Below are 26055 nucleotides of genomic sequence, written 5' to 3'. Positions count from 1 at the left end.
TTGGAATTAGAAATGAAAACCACAATACTATTCATATTAGCATCCCAAACCTTCACCCCTACAAAAGAAGAAATACTTGGGTATTAATCTAACAAAATACGTAAAGGATTTATATGTGAAAAGCTACAAAATTCTAACAAAAGTAATCAAAAAAGATCTAAATAAATGGAAAGATATTCCATGTTCACGGATTAGAAGATTCAATAATGTAAGATATTAATTCTTCCCAACTTTATCTATAGATTCAATGTGATCCCAATCAAAATCTCAGCAAGTTTTTGTGGATATCAACAAACTGTCTCTAAAGGTTACATGGAAAGGCAAAAGACCTAGAATATCAAATACAATACTGAAGGAGAACAAAGTTATAGGACAGACACTATCCAACTTCAAGGCTCACTATAAAACTACAGTAATCAAGACAGTGTGGTATTGATGAAAGAAAAGACACATAGACCAATGGATCAGAATAGAGAGCCCAGAAATAGACCTACAAAATGTAGTCAACTGATCTTTGACAAAGGAGCAAAGCCAATTTAAAGGAGAAATTATATTCTTTTTAACAAATGATACTGGAAACATCTGACATCCTTCTGCAAAAACATGAAATTTAGATACAGACCTTACACATTAAAAAAAAAACAAAACCAAAAAACCTCAAAATGGACCATAGACCTAATTTAAAATGCAAACTACAAAACTTCTAAAGGAACTCATAAAAGACAATTTAGTTGAATTAGGAGAATTTGGATTTGGTGATGGGTTTTTAAATGCTACATCAATGCATGATTCATGAAAGGAAAATATTGATAAGCTGGACTTTAGCAAAGTTAAAAACTTCTGCTCTGTAAAAGACACTGTTAAGAAAATGAAAAGCAAGCCACAGAATGAGAGAAAATATTTGCAAAATACATATCTGATAAAGGACTTGTATCCACAATACACAAAGAATTCTAAAACTCAACAATAAGAAATCAAACAACTGAATTAAAAAAATAAGCCCAAGATCTGAACAAATACATGTCCCCAAGAGATACGCAGATGGAAAATAAGCATTTGAAAAATTGCTTGAAATCATTTGTTTTTAGAGAATTTGAAATTAAAATAACAATGAGATACCACTACTTGCCTATTAGAATGATTAAAATTGAAACACTAACCAAATACTATTGAGGATGCCGAGCAACAGGAATTCTCATTCATTGCTTATTGTAATACAAAATGGTACAGCCACTTTGGAAGACTCTTTGGCATTTTCTTATAAAAGTAAAGATAGTCTACCTTACAATTTAGCAATCATGCTCCTAGACATTTACTCAATTGATTTGAAAGTTCATGTCCATATAAACACCTTCATATGAATCTTTAAAGCAGCTTTATTTATGAATGCCAAAAACTACAAGCAAACAAGATGTTCTTAAAGAGGTGAATGGATAAACAAACTGTGGTACATCCATATAACAGAATATTATTCAGACATCAAAATAAATTAACTATCGTGCCACAAAAAGACATGGAGAAGCCTTAAGTACATACTTCCAAGTGAAAAAAACAGTCTGAAAAGGGTAGATACTATATGTTTCCAATAGTTTGACATTTTGGAAAAGGCAAAACTATAGAGACAGTAAAAAGATCAGTTGTTGTCAGGTTTTTGGAGGGAGCAGGGAGGGATGACTAAGAGAAAATTTGGGGATTTTAGGACAGTGGAAGTATTCTGTATGATACGGCCATGGTGGATAAGTGACATTATGTATTTCTCAAAACCTGTAGAACATTCCAGCACAAAGAGTGTATGAAAATCAAAAAAAATTATTTTTGAGTTTGGGGCAATCTTAGGAAGGAATGCAGATGATGAAAAAGGAATTTAAATGCTTAACAAATTTATGAAACAACCTCAATGAAGGGGGTAAGAGGAATAGGTGCTAGAAATGAATGAAGTTTGTGAGACTAAAAGCAAAAGGAACTGCACATAAGCACTGTACTCTAGTTGGTGAAGTTGGTTTCTACGGGGGCATGAGTTAACAATTCTGATATTGCTATACATGTATACTGTTATCAAACAACCAAGTAAATGAATAGTGGAAGGTGGGAGCCAGGTGTTTTGCTTTTGGAGTGCGAATTTACAGATAAACTAGAATTTACAGGAAGCTAGAATGATCTATGTGGTAGTAGATTAAAGTTGGAGACATTAGTAAGAACTCACATTTACCCTACTATAGATCAAGATGGTTTCTTATAGACATATTTATAGATATAAGTATAAGAATTAATATAAAAACATATTTCTTTGCTTTGTCAACTGAGAGGGCCTTAAAGAAATGACACTCCAGTAGCAATGAGCACAACTAGCATCCCGATCTTGGTTTCTAATACTATTCCACATAAAAGAATCAAGGTTTTTTTGAGAAATGGCTGATTCTATGACTGGGGCAGGAGACAAGCAAGATAAGCCTGGAATATCTTGTAGTGCCGGAAAGTAAGGAAGTGCTCTCCACACACACACACGTACATCAAGGGGGTTTTCCAAAGGGGCACAAGAGCCAACTGAAAGAGCTCCCAATGGCCAAATCTGGAAAATTTGAGCAACAAAGTAAGGAAAGTAGTATTGGATTATAACTTAAGGGATGAAGTAAACATCCATGTGGTCAAACTGATATAAAGAAAAGAATTCAATAAATTAATAAATGGGGGAAGAAATAGATCTCCTATGCAGAAGAATTCCAAATAAATTATATAGATACTCTGCTCTCAAGGAGGGGAAGAATAGCTTCCTACTCCCTAAGTGTGGGCTGCTCATAGTGACTTCCTTCCAAAAAGTACAATGTGGAAGTTGGGGTTGGGGAGAGTAACTTTGCAGTGGAGAAACCTGACAAACGCTACTTAAACCAAGTGATCAAGGTCAACATGAACATTCATAAATCATATACACAGCCTATATCTTTGATACAATGTGATGAAAAGGGTATTACCTCTGTGATCTTCCTCTGGCAAGCCATAAGTCCAGTATAATCATGATACAATCATCAAATTTCAATAGAAGGACATCCTGCAATATACCTGACAAGTACTCTTAAAACTGCTAAAGTCATCAAAAACAAGGAAAGTGAGAAACTGTCACAGCCAATAAGAGCCCAAAGAGACATGACAACTAAATGTAACGTGGCATCCTGGATGTGCCCTTGGAACTGGAAAAGACATTAGGTAAAAGCCAGGAAAATCTAAATAAATTATGGACTTTAATTAATATAATGCATCAATATTTGTTCCTTTACTGTAATGAATGTATCATATTACCATAAGATGTTAGTATTAGGGAAACTGTGTGCAGAGGCATATATGAAACCTTTGTACTATATTGTCTATTTTTCTGTAAGTATAAAACTGGTTTTAAAAATAAGGTCTAAAAACATGGCCTCAAAACTAAGGGGATACAGCAAAGCCAGTGCTCAGAAAAAAATTATAGCTGCAAACATTCACATTTGAAAGAAGTCCTCCCTACACCAGGAGGAAAGAAACATTCTTATCACCAGAGATGGGGGAGTCAAGGCCAAGAGAAATCTGTGCAAACAAACCTTGTCAAACTAACCCTTATCTTCCAAGGCGCTTCATCCCAGCCAAAGACCCTTTGTCTTGTAACATTTTCACAGTTTGCTAATCTTTTTCCAATTTAGTGTACAAGCATTTGGCTCTATGTGCTTCTTTGGGTCTTTATTTTTCTTGTGAAGGCTCCCATGTAGAGGTAAATAAATAATCCAAACTTATGTTTTTCTAATATTAATCCGTCTTATGTTAGCTTAATTCTTAGACCCAGCTGGAGACCCTAAGAAGGTAGAGAAGAAATTTTTCCTCCTCTATGGAGTACAGTTTTTATAATTCTACTACCTATGTATGCACCAATAAATTACAATTAGAATAATTTTCTATGTATAAAAAATTACATAATGTTTTCATATTGTGCCTATCCTTTTGTATTTTCTTTGCATTCAAAATCACGTTTTTGATATTTATTCTTGTTCATATATGTAGCAGTTATTCATTTATTTTCATTTCAGGTAGCCCTGTTCTTTGTAGGTTGCATCTGATGAGATCACCAGCATTTATCTGACTTCCCTCCCCCACTGGAACCCCCTGCCATTCAACCTCACACCATCCCCATTGCTCTTTCATTTGCTAAAGTCTGTTTGACTCTTTTACCTTTCTGAAACCTATGAACCTTTATTAAGACCCAGAACATGCTGCCCTACCTATATTGAGACAGGCACTCACCTGTGTAAAAACTGCAATAAGCTTCAGACACGTGCCAGAGTCAAAATATTGGGTAGCCTAAGGTTTTTCTACTCAACGTGTGGTCATCCTCTGAACAGCAGCTTTAGCATTACCTGGAAGGGATTAGAAATACAGAATCTAACGCTCCACCCCAGATCTACTGAATCAGATTTTGTCTTCCCTTTTCCTTCCTGGTACTTGAAGATTTAATTTTCTTTTTATTGCCAAGTTATATATTTACATTTAAAAATGTATTAGCCAACGTTTCTGGACATTTGTAGCATTGTAATTCAGTGTTACATAATCCTGAAAATTAAAAATCTGTTTAATTATAAAACGTTTTCATTTTTTGCGTATTTATGATAATACAGTATAATATAAAACTTAAATTACCACTAACTTTGACAAGTTAGAACATAACTTGGGTTACTTAAAAAGGAGCCAAGAATGAGTAAAAGATGCTGTGATATATCTGAGTGAAAAAGATAGCGACTTGACACACTTTGTTACAACTAAATTAGCTAGTGACTCATAAGTAGATGGAAAAAAGGAAGGTAATGATATAATTTTGCAAAGTAAGAATAAAATCAGTCTCTCGACACTCATTGTGTCTTTGCCCATATTTAAACTGGCTGTATTAAAGATGAAAGAATGGCCTTGAGTTCTAGCTTAGAACCTTGCCATAAAATCGTCTTAAAATGTGATTTGATGTATTATAAACTTTGAGTGTTTCTGGTTCTTGCATCACTTAAATAAATGTTCGTAACTTTCCATGGGAAACACACATTTTAATGAATCTCCAAGGTCCTCATCACTATTGTAGCCCAAGGAATGTCTATCTTTTGGGACACATTTCAAGTTTTCCCTGAGGAATATTTGGTCCCCTTGTAATTTTGAGGGGTCTGAGAATAATTGGGGGTCATTTTCATAATGGTTGGGTTTTCAATTATCCTATGTATAAAAAACATATGAGGTTTTTCCCAAATATTTTTCTTGTCTCTCTGCTCTTTTTCTCTTTACTCTCTCTCACTGAGTTCACCTAATTCCATGGCTTCAACCTGTATGGAAATGATCCCCAAATCTTTTTCTCATATTCCAGTCTTTCTCTTGAGATTTATTCAGTCTTATTTAGGCTGTATACTTCTACTTCATTGTCAAGCTGGCAACTCAAACCCAACATATTCAAAACTGAATGCATAATGTTTATGAATATTTCCATTTTTTCTGAAATATCTCTCTTTTTAGTAACATTATAATTTATCCAAACACCTAGGCTAGAATCTTTAGGAATTTTTTGTCTATTTCTATCCCCTTTTTTAAGAAGTTCTGATGAGTCTCCTTGCAACGTCTCTTGCATACGTTTGTTTCTTGGAATTACTCACAGTAGTACTGTTAATTCAGGGCATTTTCTTTTATCATTCATTGACTACTGTAATTGCCTCTCGCAGTTCACCCTTCCTCCAGTCTCTTTTGACAGTCCATTCTGCCAGCCCTCACCATATTAATCTTTCTAAGTGTGCACTTTGATAATTTCAATCTTGTGCCAAAAAAGAAATAAAATCTTGAGTGTCTTAATGGCTTCCCATAGTGAATAGACTTTGATTTTGGTGTTTGGAAGCTCCCCATACTGATCCAAATCTGACTTTTGATCTGAGTCTATGCTGCCATCAAGTGGGGAGAGACAATATTTATCATGTATCTAATACATATGCCAAGTATTGCTCCAAGACGCTGCAGAAATAGCACTAAAGAAAATAGACAAAATCTATTTGGAGCTTAGATTCGAATGTATGTGGGTGCATGAATGTGTGTTTATGTGTGGTGGGAACATACAACAAATAAATGTGTAATAGTGATAGGTGCTAGAAAGAAACCATGGTGGATTCAGGGAAGATCGACCTGCTTTTATATTTGGGGATGTGCTCATTTGGTAGGAAACTAAAATGTATGTAAAATGGTATACTTTAAATAAGTCAATGTCATTATCATGAACTAGGCTCTAAATGCAGAGAAGGTAATTTCTTTTTACTGCAAAGCCTGATCTCTGGGGAAAACACTAAGGAAACATAATCTTGAATTTTTAATCAGATCCCTAGGATTCTCCAACTCATAAAAACCCCTTGGGTCACATTAGCAGGTGGATCTTCTGACACCAGCAGATGCTATTTACTATCCCCTAGGCAAAAGAGGACCCTCTGGGCAAACCCAGCATCAGAAATCCAGATCTGCAACCCATGGCTTCTCAGAATCTGATATACTGAGGTCTGTGCTCTGGCTCCCTTAGTCCTAAACTCACTCAAAACAAAAACAATAACAAAAATAACACTGTTTTGGGTTGTTCACACCTAAAATTCATCAGAGCCACATGCCTCTCTATGCAAATAATGGAGAAGAATTAACCAGGTAAGCTGATCTTGATTTTGGCATTTGAAAGCTTCCTATGGTGATCCAAATCCGACTTTTAGTCTGAGTTTATGCTTCAGTCCAGCAGGGAGAAACATTAGGACCTCTGTGAGAGCCTGTGGACATCCTTGTGTGACATTCAAATAGGGGCGAAATTACATTCTTTCTCTGAGCTCAGTTAATCCAGCAGGATTGAAGTTCCGATGCAGAAGGGTGAGTGTTGAATTGTATCTGTCTTGTTATTCTTCCAAATCTCTTCTATAGGAGCCAAGGACTCCTCGGAATGACACATATTGTCTGCTGAGATGACCATTGTCCCTGAGGTCGGCCTGGTAGATGGTCAAAGCAGAAGTTCAGCAGAAATGCAGTAGAGTCAAGACTGATTACAGGGTTCCTGAATCTTACCCCTACAGAAATTGCCCTGTATGTCTTTTTGATATACATCTTTAAACATTCTCTCAACCTTCATAAAATGGAGACAACAAAGGTACACTGAAGGATGGGCTTCAGTTCATTCTCCGATTCTGGGTCTCAGTCTCATTATAGTGGGATTGGGTGAAGAGAACTGGCTACTCATTTTAATGTTATCTTTTTGTCCTGTTCCACTGATATGTCCCAGGGAAGAATGGCCTCAGGAAACGACTCATCAGTGACTGAGTTTATCCTGCTGGGTTTAACACAGCAGCCAGAACTCCAGCTGCCTCTCTTTTTCGTTTTCTTAGGAATCTATCTGGTCACTGTGGTGGGGAACATTGGCTTGCTTATTCTGATTGGTCTGAACTCTCACCTGCACACTCCCATGTACTACTTTCTCTTTAACCTTTTCTTCATTGATGTCTGCTACTCCTCTGTCATAACCCCTAAAATGCTGATGAGTTTTGTAAAACAGAACACCATCTCTTACGCAGAGTGCATGGCTCAGCTCTGTTTCTTCTCCTTCTTTGTTATTGATGAGTGCTGTATTTTGACATCAATGGCCTATGACCGATATGTGGCTATCTGTATGCCCCTGCTTTACAAGGTCACCATGTCCCAACAGGACTGCCTCATACTGCTGGTGGGTGCATATGAAATGGGGTTTGTGGGTGCCATGGCCCACACTGTATGCATGCTGAAACTCATCTTCTGTGATGGTAATATCATCAATTATTACATGTGTGACATATCTCCTCTCCTCCAGCTCTCCTGCACAAGCACCTACAGCAATGAGCTAGTGGTTTTCATTGTGGTGGGCATCAATGTAGTAGTGCCCATTCTCACTATCGCCATTTCTTACACCTTGATCCTCTCCGACATCCTCTGCATCCGTTCTACAGAGAGCAGGTCCAAAGCCCTCAGTACCTGCAGCTCCCACATAATTGTTGTTTCTCTTTTCTTTGGATCATCAGCATTCATGTATCTTAAGCCTTCTCCTGCTGGGTCTCTGGATCAAGATAAAGTATTCACAGTCTTTTATACCATTATAGGGCGAATGATGAATCCTTTCATCTACAGTTTAAGGAACAAAGATGTCCAAATTGCACTAAGACTTTGAAGAAAAAAATATTCTCCTAAATGGAATCTGTGTTAGTTATAGATGCAAAATCCTGTACACAATATATAAAGCTATGCAGAGAATAGCACGAATTCAAAATAGAAATGCAAATGATTTTAATAATAGGGTAAATTAAATTAATTATATAAATCACCTCACAAAGACAATATAAGAAAGAAGAGGATCAGTCCTTCATTCTTTCAAAGAAAGGGAAAGTAGTTTGCTTGTCATTCTCCAGCTTATTTTCAGAAGTTATAGGGTATTATGTAGAAAAGGTTGATGGACAAATAAATTCAGAAATGGTAAGTTTGTGGGAATTTTGACTGCGAAATGTCTAGAATTCCTGTGAAGCTTTGTCATGGAGATACAGACTTTGGTGGACTTTAGATTCAGTCATTTACTCAATTATTTAATAAATCTCTATTGAAAAACTATTGAATTTGAGGAGCTGAGGGTTGTCTTTTTGAGTGCTGTAGGGGCTTTTTTTTGGGAAATTCCTTTGTTTCCTAAAAGGGGAGAAATATAGGGAGATGCTCTTCTCTCCCCAGTCTCTTGGTCTCTTCTCACTTTAGTCTCACGGGAACGTGGTAAAAGGAGATTTTCTTCTGATCCCTGTTCCTAAGGACAGGAAACTAAGATAGGCATTTACAGCAGTCAGGAAAAAAAAGGAAAGCTGCACTGGGTTTTACTTCTTGGGACTTCAGGGCAGGTAATATGGGTAATAGTACATGCTATGTCTTCATTGGAAAGAATTTTACTAGAAATGTTTACCAATTATTAGCAAAGAATTTTTTGTCCTTTCCGCAAATAGACATTAAAAGCTCTAAGACAATAGCGGTCAGCATTTTCCCTTTATTATTTTCATCCTCCCTTTGTTTCAGAGGTTATGGGATACAAATGATGTTGTTTATTTAATCAATAAATAGAAACTGAATACCTATCCTGTACCAGGCTCTGTGTTTAAACATTAATGATAAAGTGCTGACAAGACAGACAATGTCTGTGCTTTCATAGGGTGAACTATCTACAGTTAGGTGGAGCTGGGGTGCAAGTGGGCAGGGGGAGGAGACAGATGAGCAAACAGACAGGCGCATATCAATAGATCAGAAAAATGCTATGCAGATGTCTTAAACTAAAGTGAAGATACAGAGAGTAACTGTGTGGTCACTTTAGATTGGGTGGTCAGGAAGGGCTTTTCTGAGGAGGTGACATTTCAGCTGAGAAGAGGAAAATTGGACACACAGGGAGACATCAGGGCCATGAGTGTGCGCACACAGAGAAAAGACCATGTGAAGACCCAGGGACAAGGTGGCCATCTGCAAGCCTAGGAGTATTGCCTTAGAAGAAACCAAGCCTGCTGACTCGTGGACATCAAGCTTTCAGAACCGTGAGCAATTTCTGTTCTATACGCCACCTAGTCTGTGGTATTTTGTTGTGGTGTACCTAGCCAACTAATACATGAAATATTTATTTTTACTAAACACATGAAATTTTCTAATACATGAAGTATTTACTAAATACTCTGATTTTTTTTTTTGTGAGGGAGATTGGCTGTGAGCTAACATCTGTTGCTAATCTTTCTCTTTTTGCTTGAGGAAGATTGGCCCTGAGCTAACATCTGTGCCAATCTTTCCTCTATTTTGTATGTGGGTTGCCTCCACAGCGTGGCTTAATGAGTGGTATAGATCTGCACCTGGGATCCAAACCCGTGAACCTGGGCCACGGAAGCAGAGCATGCTGAAGTTAACCACTACGCCATCGGGTTGGCCCCGAGAAATATTTTTAAAAAGAGTTGAATTCATGGTATAACCATCTCAGTTAATGTCAATTATAGTAATATCAAATTTGATGCTCAAAAGACATACCTATTCAACTTCCTTTTACTGAAAGACTAATCACTTTTTATTTGAATCTTCTCCTTAATTCACTTTGAATTTCTAGACCCTATCAAAAATAACGCTCATCAAGATGTCAGGAAGTAAATATTTTTATGTTTGTGCAGAGTTAGGGCTTTCTGAGCAAATTTTACTGGAATCCAGGTTATAGGACCAGTCTTGGAAAGCCGGTACCTTGGAGGCATGCTCCACTCCCCTCCCTCCCTTCCAGGGCAGAAGCCAGAGCTCTGCTGGCTGCAGCAAGCCACCTGCCCCTTTCCTTTGTTCTTAGCTGGTCCCAGGCATCTAAACTATGCTGGTTTCATCAGCAGTCTGGGTGAGGAGGGATAGAAACTGTGGGAGATCAAGATTTGGCCACCCTGAAATATATCTCTTTACCTTGATTGTTTTCTCTGACGGACATTTGACCTCCCCCACTAACTGCCTAAAGAATTTGACATAGTAACTCCTTCCGGGAACAGATCTTCTATCTGATGGCTGTCATATAATGTAAAATAGATGTTACAGTAGGAAAGGCACCAACAAGCCCATCTTATCAGAAGTTCTGTCTCTGGCCACATGCTCTGGATGGCCCTGCAAGGAGTTGCCAGACAGACATTTACATTTATAAGGGAAATCTCCATTTGTAAAGGTATCTCCCTCTCTGTATTGGGAAGAGGGGGGATGACCTCATTTCTAGAAACTTATCAATGTGGAAGGTGAGGCCTTAAATCTGCATAATAACCTTACTCTTGTTTACTGTGCTTTACTGGTAATCTCCTGTAACTGACTCCCCCATCCCCAACATCCTCCTTTGTCTTTAGCTGAACATGGTATTTAAGCTGAGAATTTCTTCTATTGTGTTGAGAAACGCAGTGTCCCTCCCATGTATACATGTTATTAAACTTGGTATTATTTTCTCCCGCTAACCTGTCTTGTTAATTATTTGGCCAGCCATAAGAACCTTAAGGAAAAGGGCAGAGGAAGATTCTCCCTCTCTCCTGACAAAACTTATCCTTGTTCCATGTGAGCTTGAGAAAAATGTGTTTAAAACTGTTGTTGGATGCTATTCCATCTCCCAATTCTATAAATTTAAATGAGATTAAGTTGATTTGCTGTCCAGGTAACATGTTTCCTTACTGATTTTTCTACCTGTTCAATCTTTATCATTCTGTTGGTAAATAAATGACAAGCAATAGGATATATTGGAATATATGAGGAAGCCATTTGTGTAAAACTAATTTGGCCCGAACCTGTTTTTCCTAAAGGGCCTGATGTGGCCATCGAGCTGCATTGTTTATCTGCTTTAAGTATTTACTATTTCCCAAAGACAAGAACAATGCCCTTAAAGATAAGGATGTAACTTCCCCCACATTGGCATTTCCTTAAGGGTAAGCATTTCTCCCTAAACTAAGGATTGATTGCTAACCTGCTGTGCTCAACTTGTGACCACCCACCTTGCAACCACTGACCTGCTGTGTTCACTTAATTGCTGTGCCAGAAAAGCAATCTCGTGACTATTGTAAGAGGGACATTCCAATCATATGTGATAAATTCTCTTTGACAGTATATAACTACTCTGTACACCCCCACTTCTTTGGGGTGCTCCCTTCCTTTGTGAAAGGACTCTCCTGGGCTATATGGTCCTCAGGGTTGGTTCATAATAAACTCATCTCAATTTTGATTTATAGATCATTTATGGATTATTTGCATCAACACAGTAATGTCTTTCTTTAATTAAATTAAAGATTAAATGTCTCTGATAAACTTCCTTGTTCTTATGTCTGCTTTCTGAAATTAAAATAACTACTTCAGCTTTCTTTTGACTGTTATAACATAGTATATATTTCTCCATCTTTTTTTTTAACCTAAGTCTTTATACTTAAAATGAGTTTCTTATAGCAGCATACAGATTTGGCTTGTTTTGTTATCCACTCTGAAAATCTCTGTCATTTTATTGAAGTATCTAGACCATTCACATTAAAGTGATTATTAATATACTTAGATTAATTATGTATCATATTTATAACTGCTTTCTACTTTTCCACCTGTTCTTTGATACTTTTTAATCTTTTCCTCCTTTTTCTTATTCTCCATATTTAATTGAGCATTTTATATTATTCCTTTTTACCTTCTCTCTTAGTATATCAATTATACTGATTTTAAAATATTTATATTGGTTACCCTATAGTTTAAAGTACACATTTTAAATTAATCTAAGGACACCTTCAAATAACACTATACCACTTCATGTGTAGTGTGGGTACCTTAGAATATTTTTACTTCATCCCTCCTGTCCATTATAACATTGTTGTTATTCATTTCACTGATCTGTGTTATAATCACCAATATAATGTTACAATTATTATTTTAAATACACAGTTATCTTTTAGATTAATTAACAATAAGAAAAATAAAACATTTTATTTTACCTCTATTTATTCCTTCTTTGATGCTCTTTTTTTCTTTATGTCAATTCAAGCTTCTGACCTATATTATTTTCCTTTTCCTGAAGAACTTTTTTTTTTTTGGTGAGGAAGGTAGGCCATGAGCTAACATCCATTGCCAATCCTCCTCTTTTTGCTGAGGAAGATTGGCCTGGAGCTAACATCTGTGCCCTTTTTCTTCTATTTTGTATATGAGATGCCGCCACAGCATCTCTTGATGACTCGTGCATAGGTCCATGCCTGGGATCCAAACCTGCAAACCCCAGGCCACCAAAGTGGAGTACATGAGCTTAACCACTACCCCACTGGGCCAGCCCTGAAGTACTTCTTTTAATATCTCTTGCGAGACAGGACTGCTGGCAACAAATTTTCTCAGATTTTGTTTCTCTGAGAAAGTAATTATTCCACCTTTACTTTTGAAGGACAATTTTATTGGATACAGAATTCTAGGTTGTTGATTTTTTTTATTTCAACGCTTTAAACATTTCTCTCCACTCTTTTCTTGATTGAATGTTTCTGATGAGAGTTGTACTGTAATTATTATCCCTGTTCCCTATAGGTAAAACCCTTTCTTCCTTTGGCTTCTTTCAAGATTGTCTCTTTGTATTTAATTATCTGCTGTTGGAATATAAGTTTACTTGTGTGTGTGTGTGTGTGTGTGTGTGTGTGTGTGTGTGAGTTTGGTATTTATCTTGCTTGGGGTTCTCTGAGATTCTCAGATTTGTAGTTTCATGTCTCTTATTCATTTTAGAAAATCCTTAACCATTATTATTTCAAATATTTCTTCTTCTCCACTCTCTCTTATCCTTCTGATAATCCAATTATGCATATTTTTCACTTTTGAAATTGTTCCAAAGTTATTGGATGTTCTGTTCTATTTTTTCACTCCTTTTTCTTTTTGGATTTGAGTTTGAGAAGTTTCTATTGACTTATCTTCAAGCTCACTGACTCTTTTATAAACTGCATTAAGTTCTGATGATCACATAAAAGGAATGCTTCCTTTATGTTACTGTGCCTCTTATTTCAGCATTTTATTTTGAGAATTTTTCTTAGAGTTTCAATCTCTCTGTTTGTATTACGCATCTATTCTTGCATGTTGTCTATTTTTCCCTTAGAGCCCTTAACATACTCCTTATAGTTATTTTAAATTTATATTCGATAATTTCTACATCTGATTCTTAACTGAGTATACTTCTGTGGCTTGCATTATCTCTTCAGACTGTGTTTTTCTGTCTGGACTTTTGTCATGCCTTATAATTTTTTGTTGAAAGTCAGATATGCTGTGTCAGGTACTAACAACTTTGGTAAATGGCTATGAATGTAAGAATTTTTGGTATTCTGGCTAGGATTTTGGCTATGTTTAATTTTGTCATATCTGTAGCTGCCAGGGTCTTCAAATTTCAAGTTTGTTTTCCCATATTTGACTCCGGCCTTCCATAAGTACTCCTCCTCAGAGAGTGTCTTCATCTTGCAAATCTTTCAGCTGTAACCCACTGATTACACTGGACTTCTTTTGGCATGGTAGTGCCATGTGTAGTCGTGGGAGTATTTTATAATCACCTGACTAATCTCAGTGTTTTAGTGGGCTTGTGACTTGCACATATGTTTCTCCAGTGTTATAGCCTTTTTATTTCCTTGGTCCTCTACTCTCTTCCCTGGCTGCATTTTCAACCTATTTCCTTGATGCTCTGACCCCTAATGACTATTTATTTTTCCTTTGATGAGGATAGGAACACCAGAGCGGTCTGGAGTAGAAGGTATGTCCTCTTCCCAACCTGGAAAATGCTCTGGCAAAGCCTTTTTTTCTTGGAGCATAGGACTGTGTTATGGAGAAGCCTCTGGGTACATTTCACAGTTATCGTTTTTTCCCTCTCCTGTCAGAGCACTGATGGCTCTTTCTTAGATCTTCACTATGAGAACATGCTGGGGTTTCTAGAGTCTCCAGAAATTCATCAAAAGCAACATTTAAGCATTTCTACAGGTTTATTGCTTCAATGGCTGCTCTAGTAAGGTGGTCTTGGCTGTGTCTCTCTGAATGGGCCTGTCGTCATATCTCACAGTGACAATTTTCTATTCAACATCAGTTCTCTGATGGGTCCAAGAAAAGTATATGATTTCCAGTTCGTCTAGATTTTTCTTGTTGTAATGATGGGTGTGCCATCTTCTAACCTCTTTATGTGTCTAATCTGAAACCAGAAGTCTTCAATGTATTTTTCCACGGACTCTTTAGAAGTGTGTTGTTTAGGTTCCATGTCTTTGGGGATTTTACTGTTATCTTTCTATCACTGATTTCTTGTTTCATTTCATTGTGGTCCTAGAACACATTCTGTATAATTTCACTTCTTTTAAATTTGTTGACATTTGTTTTACGACCCAGGATATGAAAAATGTTAGTATATCTTCCACAGATGCCTGAAAAGAATATGTATTCTTTGTCATTGAGTAAATATTGTATAAATGTCATTTAGATCCTATTGGTTGATTGTTTTGTTGACTTCTACGTCCTTACTGATTTTTCTGTATAATTATTCTATCAATTGTTGAGAGAAAAGTGTTGAAGTCTCCAACCATAATTGTATATTCGTCTATTTATCTTTTCAGTTCTATCAGTTTTGGGGTGTGTGTGTGTGTGTGTGTGTGTGTGAGGAAGATTAGCCTTGAGCTAACATCCGATGCCAATCCTCCTCTTTTTGCTGAGGAAGATTGGCCGTGGGCTAACATCTGTGCCCATCTTCCTCTACTTTTTATGGGATGCCACCACAGCATGGCTTGACAAGCGGTGGGTTGGTGCGCGCCCAGGATCCAAACCCGTGAACTCCAGGACACCGAAGCAGAGCGCGTGCACAGAACTGCTATGCCACTGGGCTGGCCCCTAGTTCTATCAGTTTTTATTTCACACATTTTTCAGCTCTGTTCTTTGTGCATGCACATTTATGATTGCTATGTGTTCCTGGCAGATTGACTCTTTTATCATTATGTATCATGTATGTCTTTATCTCTGATAATTTTCTTTTCTCTGAAATTTATTTTATCTGATGTAAATATAGCCACCCCTACTTTCATCTGATTAATATTTTCAGGAAAAGTTATTTCCAGTATTTTATTTTCAACTTCCCTATGTCAGTATATTTGAAGTTGGTATGTTGTAGACAGCATTAATTGGGTTATGTTTTCTTAATTCATGATTCCAACCTCTGTCTTTTAATTCGTGTATTTAGATCATTTATATAAAATGTAGTTATTGACATATTTGAGATTACACTTGCCATTTTATATTTTGTTTCTTTTGTTCTCTGCTTTTCATTTCTGTTCTCTTTTTTCCTGCCTTTCTGTTGGTTACTTGAAATTCTTTTAGAATTCCACTTTGATTTCTCTATAATGTTTCTAAGTTTATTTATTTATTTTTTTAAATTTTTTGTTTATTGCAGTAACATTGGTTTATAACATTGTAAAAATTTCAGGTGTACATCATTGTACTTCTATTTCTGCATAGATTACATCACGTTCACCACCAAAATACTAATTACAACCCATCACCACACACATGTACTGAATTATCCCCTCCCCCCTTCCCCTCTGGTAACCACCAATCCAATCTCTGTCCCTATGTGTTTGTTTATTGTTGCTATTATCTACTGCTTAATGAAGGAAATCATATGGTATTTGACCTTCTCCCTCTGACTTATTTCACTTTGCATTTTACCCTCAATGTTCATCCATGTTGTCACAAATGCCTGGATTTCATCGTTACTTATGGCTGAGTAGTATTCCATTGCGTATATATACCACATCTTCTTTATCCATTCATCCCTTGATGGGCACTTAGGTTGCTTCCAAGTCTTGGCCATTGTGAATAGTGCTGCAATGAACACAGGGGTGCATGTACCTTTACAAATTGGTGTTTTCAAGTTCTTTGGGTAAATATCCAACTCTAAGTTTATTTCTTTGCATAGCTTTTTACAATACTTTTCTAGATAGTATATTATAATTACATAACCTATCACAATCTAGCAGTTCAAGTAAAGTATAGAAACCTACCTTCCTTTACATCTTTTTACCCTCTCCTGTTTATAATTGTCTTAAATGTTTCCCCTATGTATTGTTTGGAATCACATGAGACAGTGTTATAATTTTTGCTTCAACTGTCAAACATAACTTAGAAAATTCAAGAGAAGAATGAGAATCTATTGCATTTCCCTGTATTTTTGCTTTTCATATGCTTTTTTCCTTCTTGGTATTTTAATTTTTTTTTTCTTTTATCATTTGTTTTCTGTTTAGAGAACTTTCTCTAGCTACTCTTCGAGTATAGGGATCATGATGACAAATTCTGTCACTTATCCTTTATTCGGGAATATTGTGATTTGCCCCTTCATTCCTAAAGAATATTTTCCCTGAATATAGGATTCTGGGTTGACGATTCTTTTCTTTCAGCACTTCAGAAATGTTATGCCATTTCCTTCGGACTTCCATGATTTCTGATGAGAAATCCATGGTTATTCAAATTGTTTTTCCGCCTATAGTTAAGGTAACCTTTCTCTTTTGCTGCATTTTTTTCTTTGTCTTTAGTTTTTATAAGTTTGACTGCCATGTGCTTTGGCATGGATTTTTTCTGGGTTTTCCTGTTGGAGGTTCACTCAGCTTCTCGAATCTGTACATTTGTGTCTTTTGCCAAATTTGGGAAGTTTCAGCTTTTATTTGCTTAAGCACTTTTTCAGCCCTGATGTTTTTTTCTTATCACTCCAAGACTCTGGTGACGCCAATATTAGATATTTTGTTATAGTATGACTGGTACCAGAGACTCTTCCATTTTTTTGCGGTTTCTTTTTTGTATATTGTTCAGATTGTGTGAGTTCTATTGTTCTATCTTCCAGTTCATTGATTCTTTCCTGCCCCATCTATTCTCCTGCTGAGTCCATTCACTAACTTACTAATTTTAGCTCTAAAATTTCCATTTGGCTCTTCCTTATGTCTTCTATTTCTTTGCTGAGATTTTCTATTTCTTAGCTGAGAGTTTCTATTTTTTCATTTGTTTCAAGCATGTTCATAATTGCTCATTGAAGCATGTTTATAATGGTTTTTGGATAGTTTTAAATCTCTGACATCTCATTGGCATCAATAAATTGTCTTTTTTCATTAAGCGTATAATCATCTCAGTTCTTGGTATGATGAATATTTTTTGATTGAAACCTGAACATTTATATATTATATTATGAGACTCTGGATCTTATTTAAATCTTACATTTTACCTGGCTTTTTCTAACACTGATCAAGCAGAGGAAGGGAGAGAATTATCTTATTACTGTAGATTGAATTAGAAGTTTATGTTTCCCACTCATTCTTTGTTGAAATTCAAGAGAGGAAACTCCTAATTACTGCTGGTTGGGAATGGGATTTCTGGGTATCCACTTGTTCTCCACTGACACTGTGCTGGGGGTGGTCTCATTACTGTTGAATGATGGTAAATGTCCTGACTTTCCACTAGGCCTCCTCTGACACTTCTCCAGTGTGTGTGTGTGCGTGTGTGCGTGCGCGCGTGCACATGTGTGTGTGTGATAAAATTTATTGTAGCCTTGAGGGTAAGGTACATGCATTCCACTCAATATTTGCTTCCATGGAAGTGGGTGGAACCAGATTTTCTGCAGTATTTGGCTGAAGTAGAGCTTTTATTTTCTAAAAGTTTCTGTTTTTCTAGGCTGTCCTTATCCTAGTCCTTTGCCTAGAGAGCAAACTTTTTTATTTTTTTAATATTTGTGCTTACTGGCAATTTTTGTTGCCAGATTCTCCAGCTCCAAGTTTGGGGTATATGAGGCAAAAAGTAAAGTTAGGGAACTGACCTTTGTGTTTTCACTTGGGGCCTTAGTACCCTAGCCAGTCTACCTTCTCCTCTCTACCTTTAAGAATCTTCTTATATTTGTCTTATATATAATGTCTAGATTTTTTAGTTGTAATTGGTGTGCGGAAACGGGGAAGTCTATCTTCTCCAACTTCCCAGAAGCAAACGTCCCATTTGGTTCTTTTTTATATTTTCTACTTCTTTGCAAAAATATTTAATTTTCTCATATTTTTCAAGAGTTTTGTAATTGCTTGTTGAACATTATTATGTTTGCTGCTTTAAAATTCTTGTCAGATCATCCAAACATCTGAGTCATCTCCATGTTGGCATCTATTGCTTCTATTTTCATTTTCAAGTTGTGGTGGTCCTTGTTATTGACATGATGAGTGATTTACAATTGTATACACTTGGTGAATTAGTTTGTGGGACTATGAATCTCATTTGATTTTCTTTTTTAGCAAGCAATCACCCTGTTTAGGTTAGTGTGCAGGTCCAATTGGGTCTGGATATTAAGATCCCTGCTGAGCCCTGAACATCACTCCAGTTAAGTTGGAGTGCTGACTTGTACCACGTTACTGTCACATGTACCACTTCAGCTCTTTGACACCTCCTCAGCCAAAACGAAACACTGACTGACAGCACTTCATTGCTGCTAGGTGAGGGGTAAAAGTCTAGCTCCCTGATGGACTCTATTTGTTGGGACCCACGTTGTCCCTATTACAACAATAAGGAGTGGGAACAAGTATAACAACTAGCACTGTCTTACACAGCCTTTTTCCAGTTCATTGCTATTGAGCATGATGGAATCTCAGTTCCCCACTTGGGCCCACAGACACTACACCAGTAGGGAATGTGTAGTGTCAATTAGCATCACTTTGTTCAACTCTATTGCTGCTGAGTAGAGGAGGAAGTTCAGATTGTTGCTCAACCACCTATACATCAGGCTGGTGGGGGTATCAGATTACCACTTCCTATTGCAAGACAACAGGCAGAAATTCAGTCTCCACTTGGCCTTCTTGATGTCACCCCTGCAAGAAAATCAGAGCAGTTCTTGCTACCATCAAGCAGAGGGTAGAAATTTAGCTCTCTACATAGCCTTGCTGACATGGGTGCAGGGACAGGTTTTCTTTTAAATTTTGGCTGTTTTAGGGTGGGTATTATAAAGAAAATGTTTTCTATTCTACTATGCTATTCTTTTTTAATTCCTTTGGTCAGAGAAAAGCTTCTGGGTGGGGGGTTGTGTCTTTGGTAGTTTGAGGTTTCAGGCTTCCCCAGTGTACCATCTGGGATACATAGGAGGCAAAAATAAATCCCAGGGAACTCACCACCTGTAATCCTCAACTCCTGAGATTACTTGGCAGTCTATCTTCTGTTTACCTTTTAGAGTCTTCCTATGTTTGTTTCTTATGTTATATCCAGGATTTTTTAGTTTTAAGAAGAAAAATTAAGGAGGGACAGCATATTCCAGCTTGGCTGGAGTGAGATATCAGTCCACTGAGATTTTTAAAAGTTCTTGCTCAATTCCTTAAACCTGAAATTTGAGGGATCACTCCCACATCAGCATATTTAAGTAGTCAGCCAATGATTGGACAGAAATCGAGATCAAACGTGTTGAATTAGTAATGCTTCTGACATCTGCTGAGGTATCTGTGGAAAGTAGGGGAGTGAGTTCAAAGCTCAAGCCATGTTCAAATATACCCCTAGTTTTTACTCTACACTGTACCCTTTTGAATCTCCTATGTAAACGCTTGCAGCCTCAGGATCTGCCAGGAATGCATGGGTAACTTGGATTCTCTCTGATCTCTGCTGTGCATCCCTGTAGAGTCAGCCTAGAATGTGCTTGCTCTAAGCGTGACCACAACCTCAGGCTAGTAGAATCATTGACCCTCTCTGTTCTCCTGATAGGAGAGAATAACATATCCACAACTATGCCACATGTTGTGGTTGTTGCCTACTGCTCAGAACTGAGTGAACATCCTTCGTCAGTGGCAGCACAGCTACTAGACCTCATGGCCTACTCTCCTGTTGTAGAACCTCTGCATCTACCAAGCTTGGGAGGATGAATGTTGGTGGGATAAGCCCTCAGCAAAAATACCACAGACTCCCACTGTTCTTACCTAAAGTTCATCACTTTTTAAAGCATCAACATTTCTCAGATTATTGTGTATCTTTGGTTGATTTCCACAGTGCTGAATCCACTGTTTTTGCCAATTTTGTTCAAGTTTATAGTTGTTTTTGGAGAGAATTTTTGCTGATTTTCTCACTTAGCCAAAGATGGAAGTTGAACTGAACAATGTCCTTTTCATTAGGTTTACACACATTTTTCAAGAAATATAACTGCTTGCAATTTTTATCTAATAATTTCCAGTGGCAAAAATCCAAAGTTGTAGCAAACAAGTTTATGTTACATGAAATAGGACTTATTAATGGGAAAACAATCATTGCTTGCCAGAAACGAAGGGAGATTCTTCCCTTTTGGAAAGTGAGGTACAAAGAAGCTTGTAACAAATTTCAATGATTAATTGATTTTTCTTAAATTATTTTATTGAGGTCACATTGGTTTATAACATTGTGTAAACTGCAGATGTACATGCTTATATTTCAGATTCTATATAGACTGCATTGTGTTTACCACCAAAAGTCTAGTTTTCTTCCATCACCATACACATGCTCCCCTTTACTCCTTTTGCTCTCCTTCTAGCCCTTCCCCTCTGGTCCTTAGGGTATTATGTTAAGCAAAAGAAGTCAGATAGAGAAAGATAAATACTGTATGATTTTACTCATATGAGGAAGATCAATAAACAAACAAAGACATAGATCAAGAGAATAGATTAATGATTAATTGAATTAAAACACTCTAAACCCTTTTTTTTTTTTTGCAATTTTCATTCATATTTCTAACTTAGAATTTAACCAATTTTACACCTATGTATGTTGTCAGTTAGTCAATGCTTTGGTTTATCTATATGGGAAAAAATATTTTGTGAGGGTTTATGTTGAAAGCAATAGAAAGTGACTGTAGATCTGTTAAAGAGAAAAGGAGTTAGAAAGAATATTGGGGATTCAGAGACTTGGTGTAAGATTATAAATCCAGAGTTGGAGAATAGGCAGAACTAAAGCAACTCCAGGGGCCCAGAACAGAATGTATTTCATAGGAACAGTCTGAGCATAATGCTGCAGGGTCTGCACACTATTCTTACCACTGAAACAGTCCCTGGACACAGATGCAGCTCTGTAAAATGGTTCTCAGCTCTCCCGTTATGTTTGCATCCTTTGGTCCAGATTTAAATCTCAGGTAGGAGTATGAGATTGGCTGAGTCAAGTCAATGTGCACGTCTTCTGTTTGCCAAGGAATGTAGGGGCAGAGCTTCTCTCTTTGTGGCTTCGGTAGTGGGCAGTTGGGTACTGCATCCCACCAAGATAACACAATGAGGATTCCCCCCTGAGTATGAAGTGGGACTTTTGTCCATCTCTCTGAAAGACAAATGTGTGTGCAAATCTGCTTTCATATGTATAGAAATGAAGAACATATGTTTCCAAATCTATAGAGAGGTTATTTACATAAAATCAAATATTACATTCTTTTGTGGGTTGAGGAATTTGTGTTTTTTGTAAATAAAATTTTAATTTTAAAATAATTTTAGATTTATAGAAAAGTTGCAAAAAATGCAGAGGATTCCTGTATATACCCTTCCCCCAAATTCCCCCAGTTTAAACATCTTACATATCCGTGGTGGATTTCCTAACACTAAGAAATGAACTTTAGGAACAACACTGTTAGTAAAAAACTGACTTTATTTGGATTCCAGCAGTTTTTCCATTAATATCATTTTTCTATTTCTGGACCAAATTTAGGAAACCACAGTGTATTTCATTGATATGTCTCTTTAGTCTCTTCTGATCTGTGACAATTTCACAGTCTTTGTCCTTTTTTTTTCCTACTGACTATAAAAATTTTGAAGAGTATTGGCGAGATATGTTGTAGAATGCCCTTATCTGGGTTTGTATGATGCTTTCTCATTTATAGACTGGGTTACAGATTTTGGGAAGAATGATGTATAGTGAAGTATCTATAATATCAAGGTCTACATGATATCAACATGACTTATCACTGGTAATGTTAACGCTGATCACTTGGTTAACGTGGTGTTTGGTTCTCCATTGTAAATTTACTATTTTTCCTTTTCCATACTGAATTCTTTGGAATCAAGTCACTAAATCCAGGGGAGAGGAATTAAGCTCTATCTCCTTGAGAGGAGTTATGTAGATACGTATTTTTGAAATTCTTCTCAAGGAATATTTGTCCTGTCTTTTCCCTATACTTTTGACAATATGGCCTCATGGATGTTTACTTTATTCTTTGGGTTATAATCCAATAGTATGATTGTTTATTTTATTCCTCAAATAGATCCAGCTTTGGTCCTTAAGAACTCTCAGGTTGGATCCTGGGACTTTTTGACCTAGAATCCATCTTGTTTTTTAACCATCAGTTTTTACTTTCTGACACTACAAGATGCTTCAGGATAATTTTGTGATTACCTGGTCCAGCCCCAAAATGAATCACTTCTCCAAGGAGCTCTAGGTGCCTGTTATTAGAGAATGTTATTCAGAAACCAAGATCTGGGTGCTGGATGTGTTCATTGCTACTAGAGTGTCACTGCTTTTAGTCCCTCTCAGTGGAGAGAGGTAGGAAATATGTGTATGTATTCAAACCCTTGTGTATCTCTCTCTCTCTCTATCTTTAATTATTTCTGTATATATGCATCTTAATGTATATTTAGTATAAACATGTTCTTTCTGACTCCAATCTAGCACCACAGGGTTCATTCTATACTTCTCTTTTTGTATATTTGTAACTTCCTCCCGTGACAGTAATATTAACATTTATCTATTGGACTATACATTGTAGGTCTGAAGACAAAAATATCTATATATAAATGGTAGACTCTAGCTAGTAAATTTATTTCCTACTGGGATGTGAGTTTGCAACTCTGAAACACTATAACACGTATATTGTGATTGAATGACAAATAAGGAATTGTAAATAATAGAAATTTTATTATATTCCAATGCCTTTTCCTGAATAATTTTTTAATGACTAATAGTGATGATTTTGTGCACTTTCACAAAGAGGAATGGTGATACATGCCTTGTGTTCTCATTGTTTTTGACTAATTATAAGACCTGCTCAAAATATGAGTACCTCAATCATTATTCTTGGAGAAGAAAGAGTGAGAGTTTTGACTTAAAGTCAAAGAGAGAGTGTTGGCTTAAAGAGAATTCCAAGAAGAACCAGTCTTGAATGTGATTTTCTAGCCCCTGCCCTCGAAACATTTTCCATAAAAAAAAAAATAGATTTAGTTTTGTATCAATACAAGAACCTAGTAATATTTACATTTCTACAGAAGGTTGAATAAACTTCAACTATAAAAAATGGAACACTACTCAGCAATAAGAGGAATGGACCATTGATATATGCATCAACCAGGATGAAACTTATGGGCATCATGCTTAGTGAAAAAAAACAATCTCAGAGGTTACATATTGTATGATTTCATTTATTGTCCTCCAGATGTCTCAACTATAGAGATGGCGAACAGGTTAGTGGTTGCCAGAAGACAGAGATGAAGGTGGAAGTGGATGGGTGTAACCATAAAGGGGTGGTATAAAGGAGGTCCTAAATTGTGGTAGAATAGTTTTTTATCCTAATCGTGATAATGGTTACATGAATCTATACAAGTGATCAAAATTGCATAGATCAACACACACACACACACAGACACATGCAATGCAAACACTCAGTTCATATAAAACTACTAAAAGCTGAATAATGTCTGTAGTCCTGAAGTCTAGTTAACATTATTGTACCACGTCCATTTCCTGGTTTTCTATTATACTACAGTTGTTGAAGATGTCACCATGGTAGGAAGCTGGGTGGAGTTCAAGGGACTCTATGTATTATTTTTGCAACTCTTTGTGAATCTATATTCATTTCAAAATAAAATTTAGGTGCCTTATCACAAGCACAATGAGAAGTTAATACACATCTAGGAATTCTAAACTCATATTTTCTTGAAATGGCAGCCTATTAACAGTGATTTTTCTTACAGATTTGATTTTAATCTGTTAAAAACAAAGATATAGTGAGTCAGAACAACACAAAGCAAATTTTCACTGAATAATGGATTGTTATTATGTCAAATAACTTTTTATTAAAACAAAGATCTCTGAAACCAATTAAAAAGTATCCTTCTGCTATAAGTCTATAAAATATGCATAAACAATGATTCTTTAAAGGTACTCAAAATATTTAAAAATAGTATAATAAATAAATTTTACTGTAATGTTCATAAATCCTTAATAAAACTAATATGTTACCTAGAATGATAATTAGTGAAATTTTCAATGACATTAATTATTTGCATCTTTATAAGAGACAGCAGAGGATTCTTTCTCCTATACCCTAGGGAATGCATAGTCCCTGATGAGAAATTAACATCTACTGTCAAAATTAGGGTGTAAATACAGGTACTGATTTCTTCCCTGCAGAGCTTATCATGACGGGAATGTCCTATGGGAGACCTACACCTGGATTTCTAATCAGGTCCAAAAGAATTATAAGCCTTAAGCAAATGCCGTGTGCTCTATGACATGGTGGTTCAGGTGTCAAGTCTGTGGTTTCCCTTCTCACTGTATTAGCAAATTTATAACTACAAGTTTGGTCTACATTTCAGAGCTACTCCTGGCACTTTCAGACTGTGAGGTCTACGCTTTGACTCTTTTGCCAACAAGAGAGAAGAATCTGTGACTACATCTGCTCAGCTTTCATATCGCCAAAGCCAGTTCTTCTTTCAGGACGGTGGAAGTGAAACTCACAAAATGTGTCAGCACTGGGTTCTCTTAATGGAAGGAGAGTGAGTTAATCAAGTTTCTATTTCTCTCCCTGTTGCTGAAAAATGAGGAAAAGTATTTATATTGAATAACAAGAAACTCAAAAGTATGGAGCTCTGACTCTGTTGCCTGCATTGCTCTCAACATACTCTCTCTGTGTTTACTTCATTCTCAGTCCAGTAGCAGGAGAACTATAGCAGTTCCAAGTGACACACCCAGAACATAGCAACATCAGAGGAGGAAGAGATCTGTTTTTTGCCTTAAAAAATTTTATTGAAATATACTATACATATATAAAAGTTTACATATCAAAATAAATATAGAGCTTGATACATTTTCACAAACTTAACAACTATTAGTCAGCACTCAATTCTGTTTCTCTTATGCCTTCCTTCAAAACAAGAGAAATCACGTTGACTTTCCTTTATTCACTCTCTGTCCAACTAGAATGGAATAAAGGAGGAGAATGTGTAGCAACACTGGAGTGTATGCTTAATTATAAATCTTAGGCTACCGAGGGTCTCCTCAATACTTGTTATCAATTACTGATTTCATGAATTCTTATAGTAAAGTATCTGGAAACCCTATGGACTGTGAGAGACTTCCTTTTAGAAAGCAGAATATCTGTTTGGTCTCTGTCCTAGAGGAATCCTCTCTTGCTTGTTGATCATCACAGTGGAGCTGAGGTATCTAGTAGGGTACTGGAAACACGACTAGGAACTAGGAAGTGAAGGATCAGAGAAATGAGAGGGAGTGATTTGGGATACATTCCCACTACTGAAGCTCATCAGTAGTTAGGCTTGTTCC

General features: G+C 36.5%; 2 protein-coding genes across 4 annotated transcripts in view; both read left to right on the top strand.

Annotated features, from left to right (window-relative positions):
- The first annotated feature begins 7279 nt into the window (after positions 1–7279).
- On the top strand, positions 7280–8223 carry LOC101393161 (olfactory receptor 8B8-like). The gene is given in 2 exon segments (XM_014793687.2): positions 7280–8189; positions 8192–8223. Coding segments are annotated over 2 exon segments (942 nt in total).
- A 1148-nt stretch (positions 8224–9371) lies between these two features.
- The window catches only part of LOC101389150 (olfactory receptor 8B3-like), a 30139-nt gene continuing 13455 nt past the window's right edge, over positions 9372–26055 (top strand). For all 3 annotated transcript variants that reach the window (XR_015552750.1, XR_015552751.1, XM_087433857.1), the window contains exons 1-2: positions 9372–9590; positions 25092–25271. Coding sequence is in view for 1 of the 3 variants with exons in the window: in XM_087433857.1 (XP_087289983.1) it covers positions 25237–25271 (35 nt within the window). In the remaining 2 variants the exon portion in view is untranslated. The remainder of the gene's footprint in view (positions 9591–25091; positions 25272–26055) is intronic.

The sequence above is a fragment of the Ceratotherium simum genome, chromosome 7 (assembly GCF_057802395.1).
Source record: "Ceratotherium simum simum isolate JZ-2026a chromosome 7, ASM5780239v1, whole genome shotgun sequence".
Lineage (NCBI taxonomy): Eukaryota > Metazoa > Chordata > Mammalia > Perissodactyla > Rhinocerotidae > Ceratotherium > Ceratotherium simum.
This window is presented reverse-complemented; position numbering and strand designations above follow the sequence as displayed.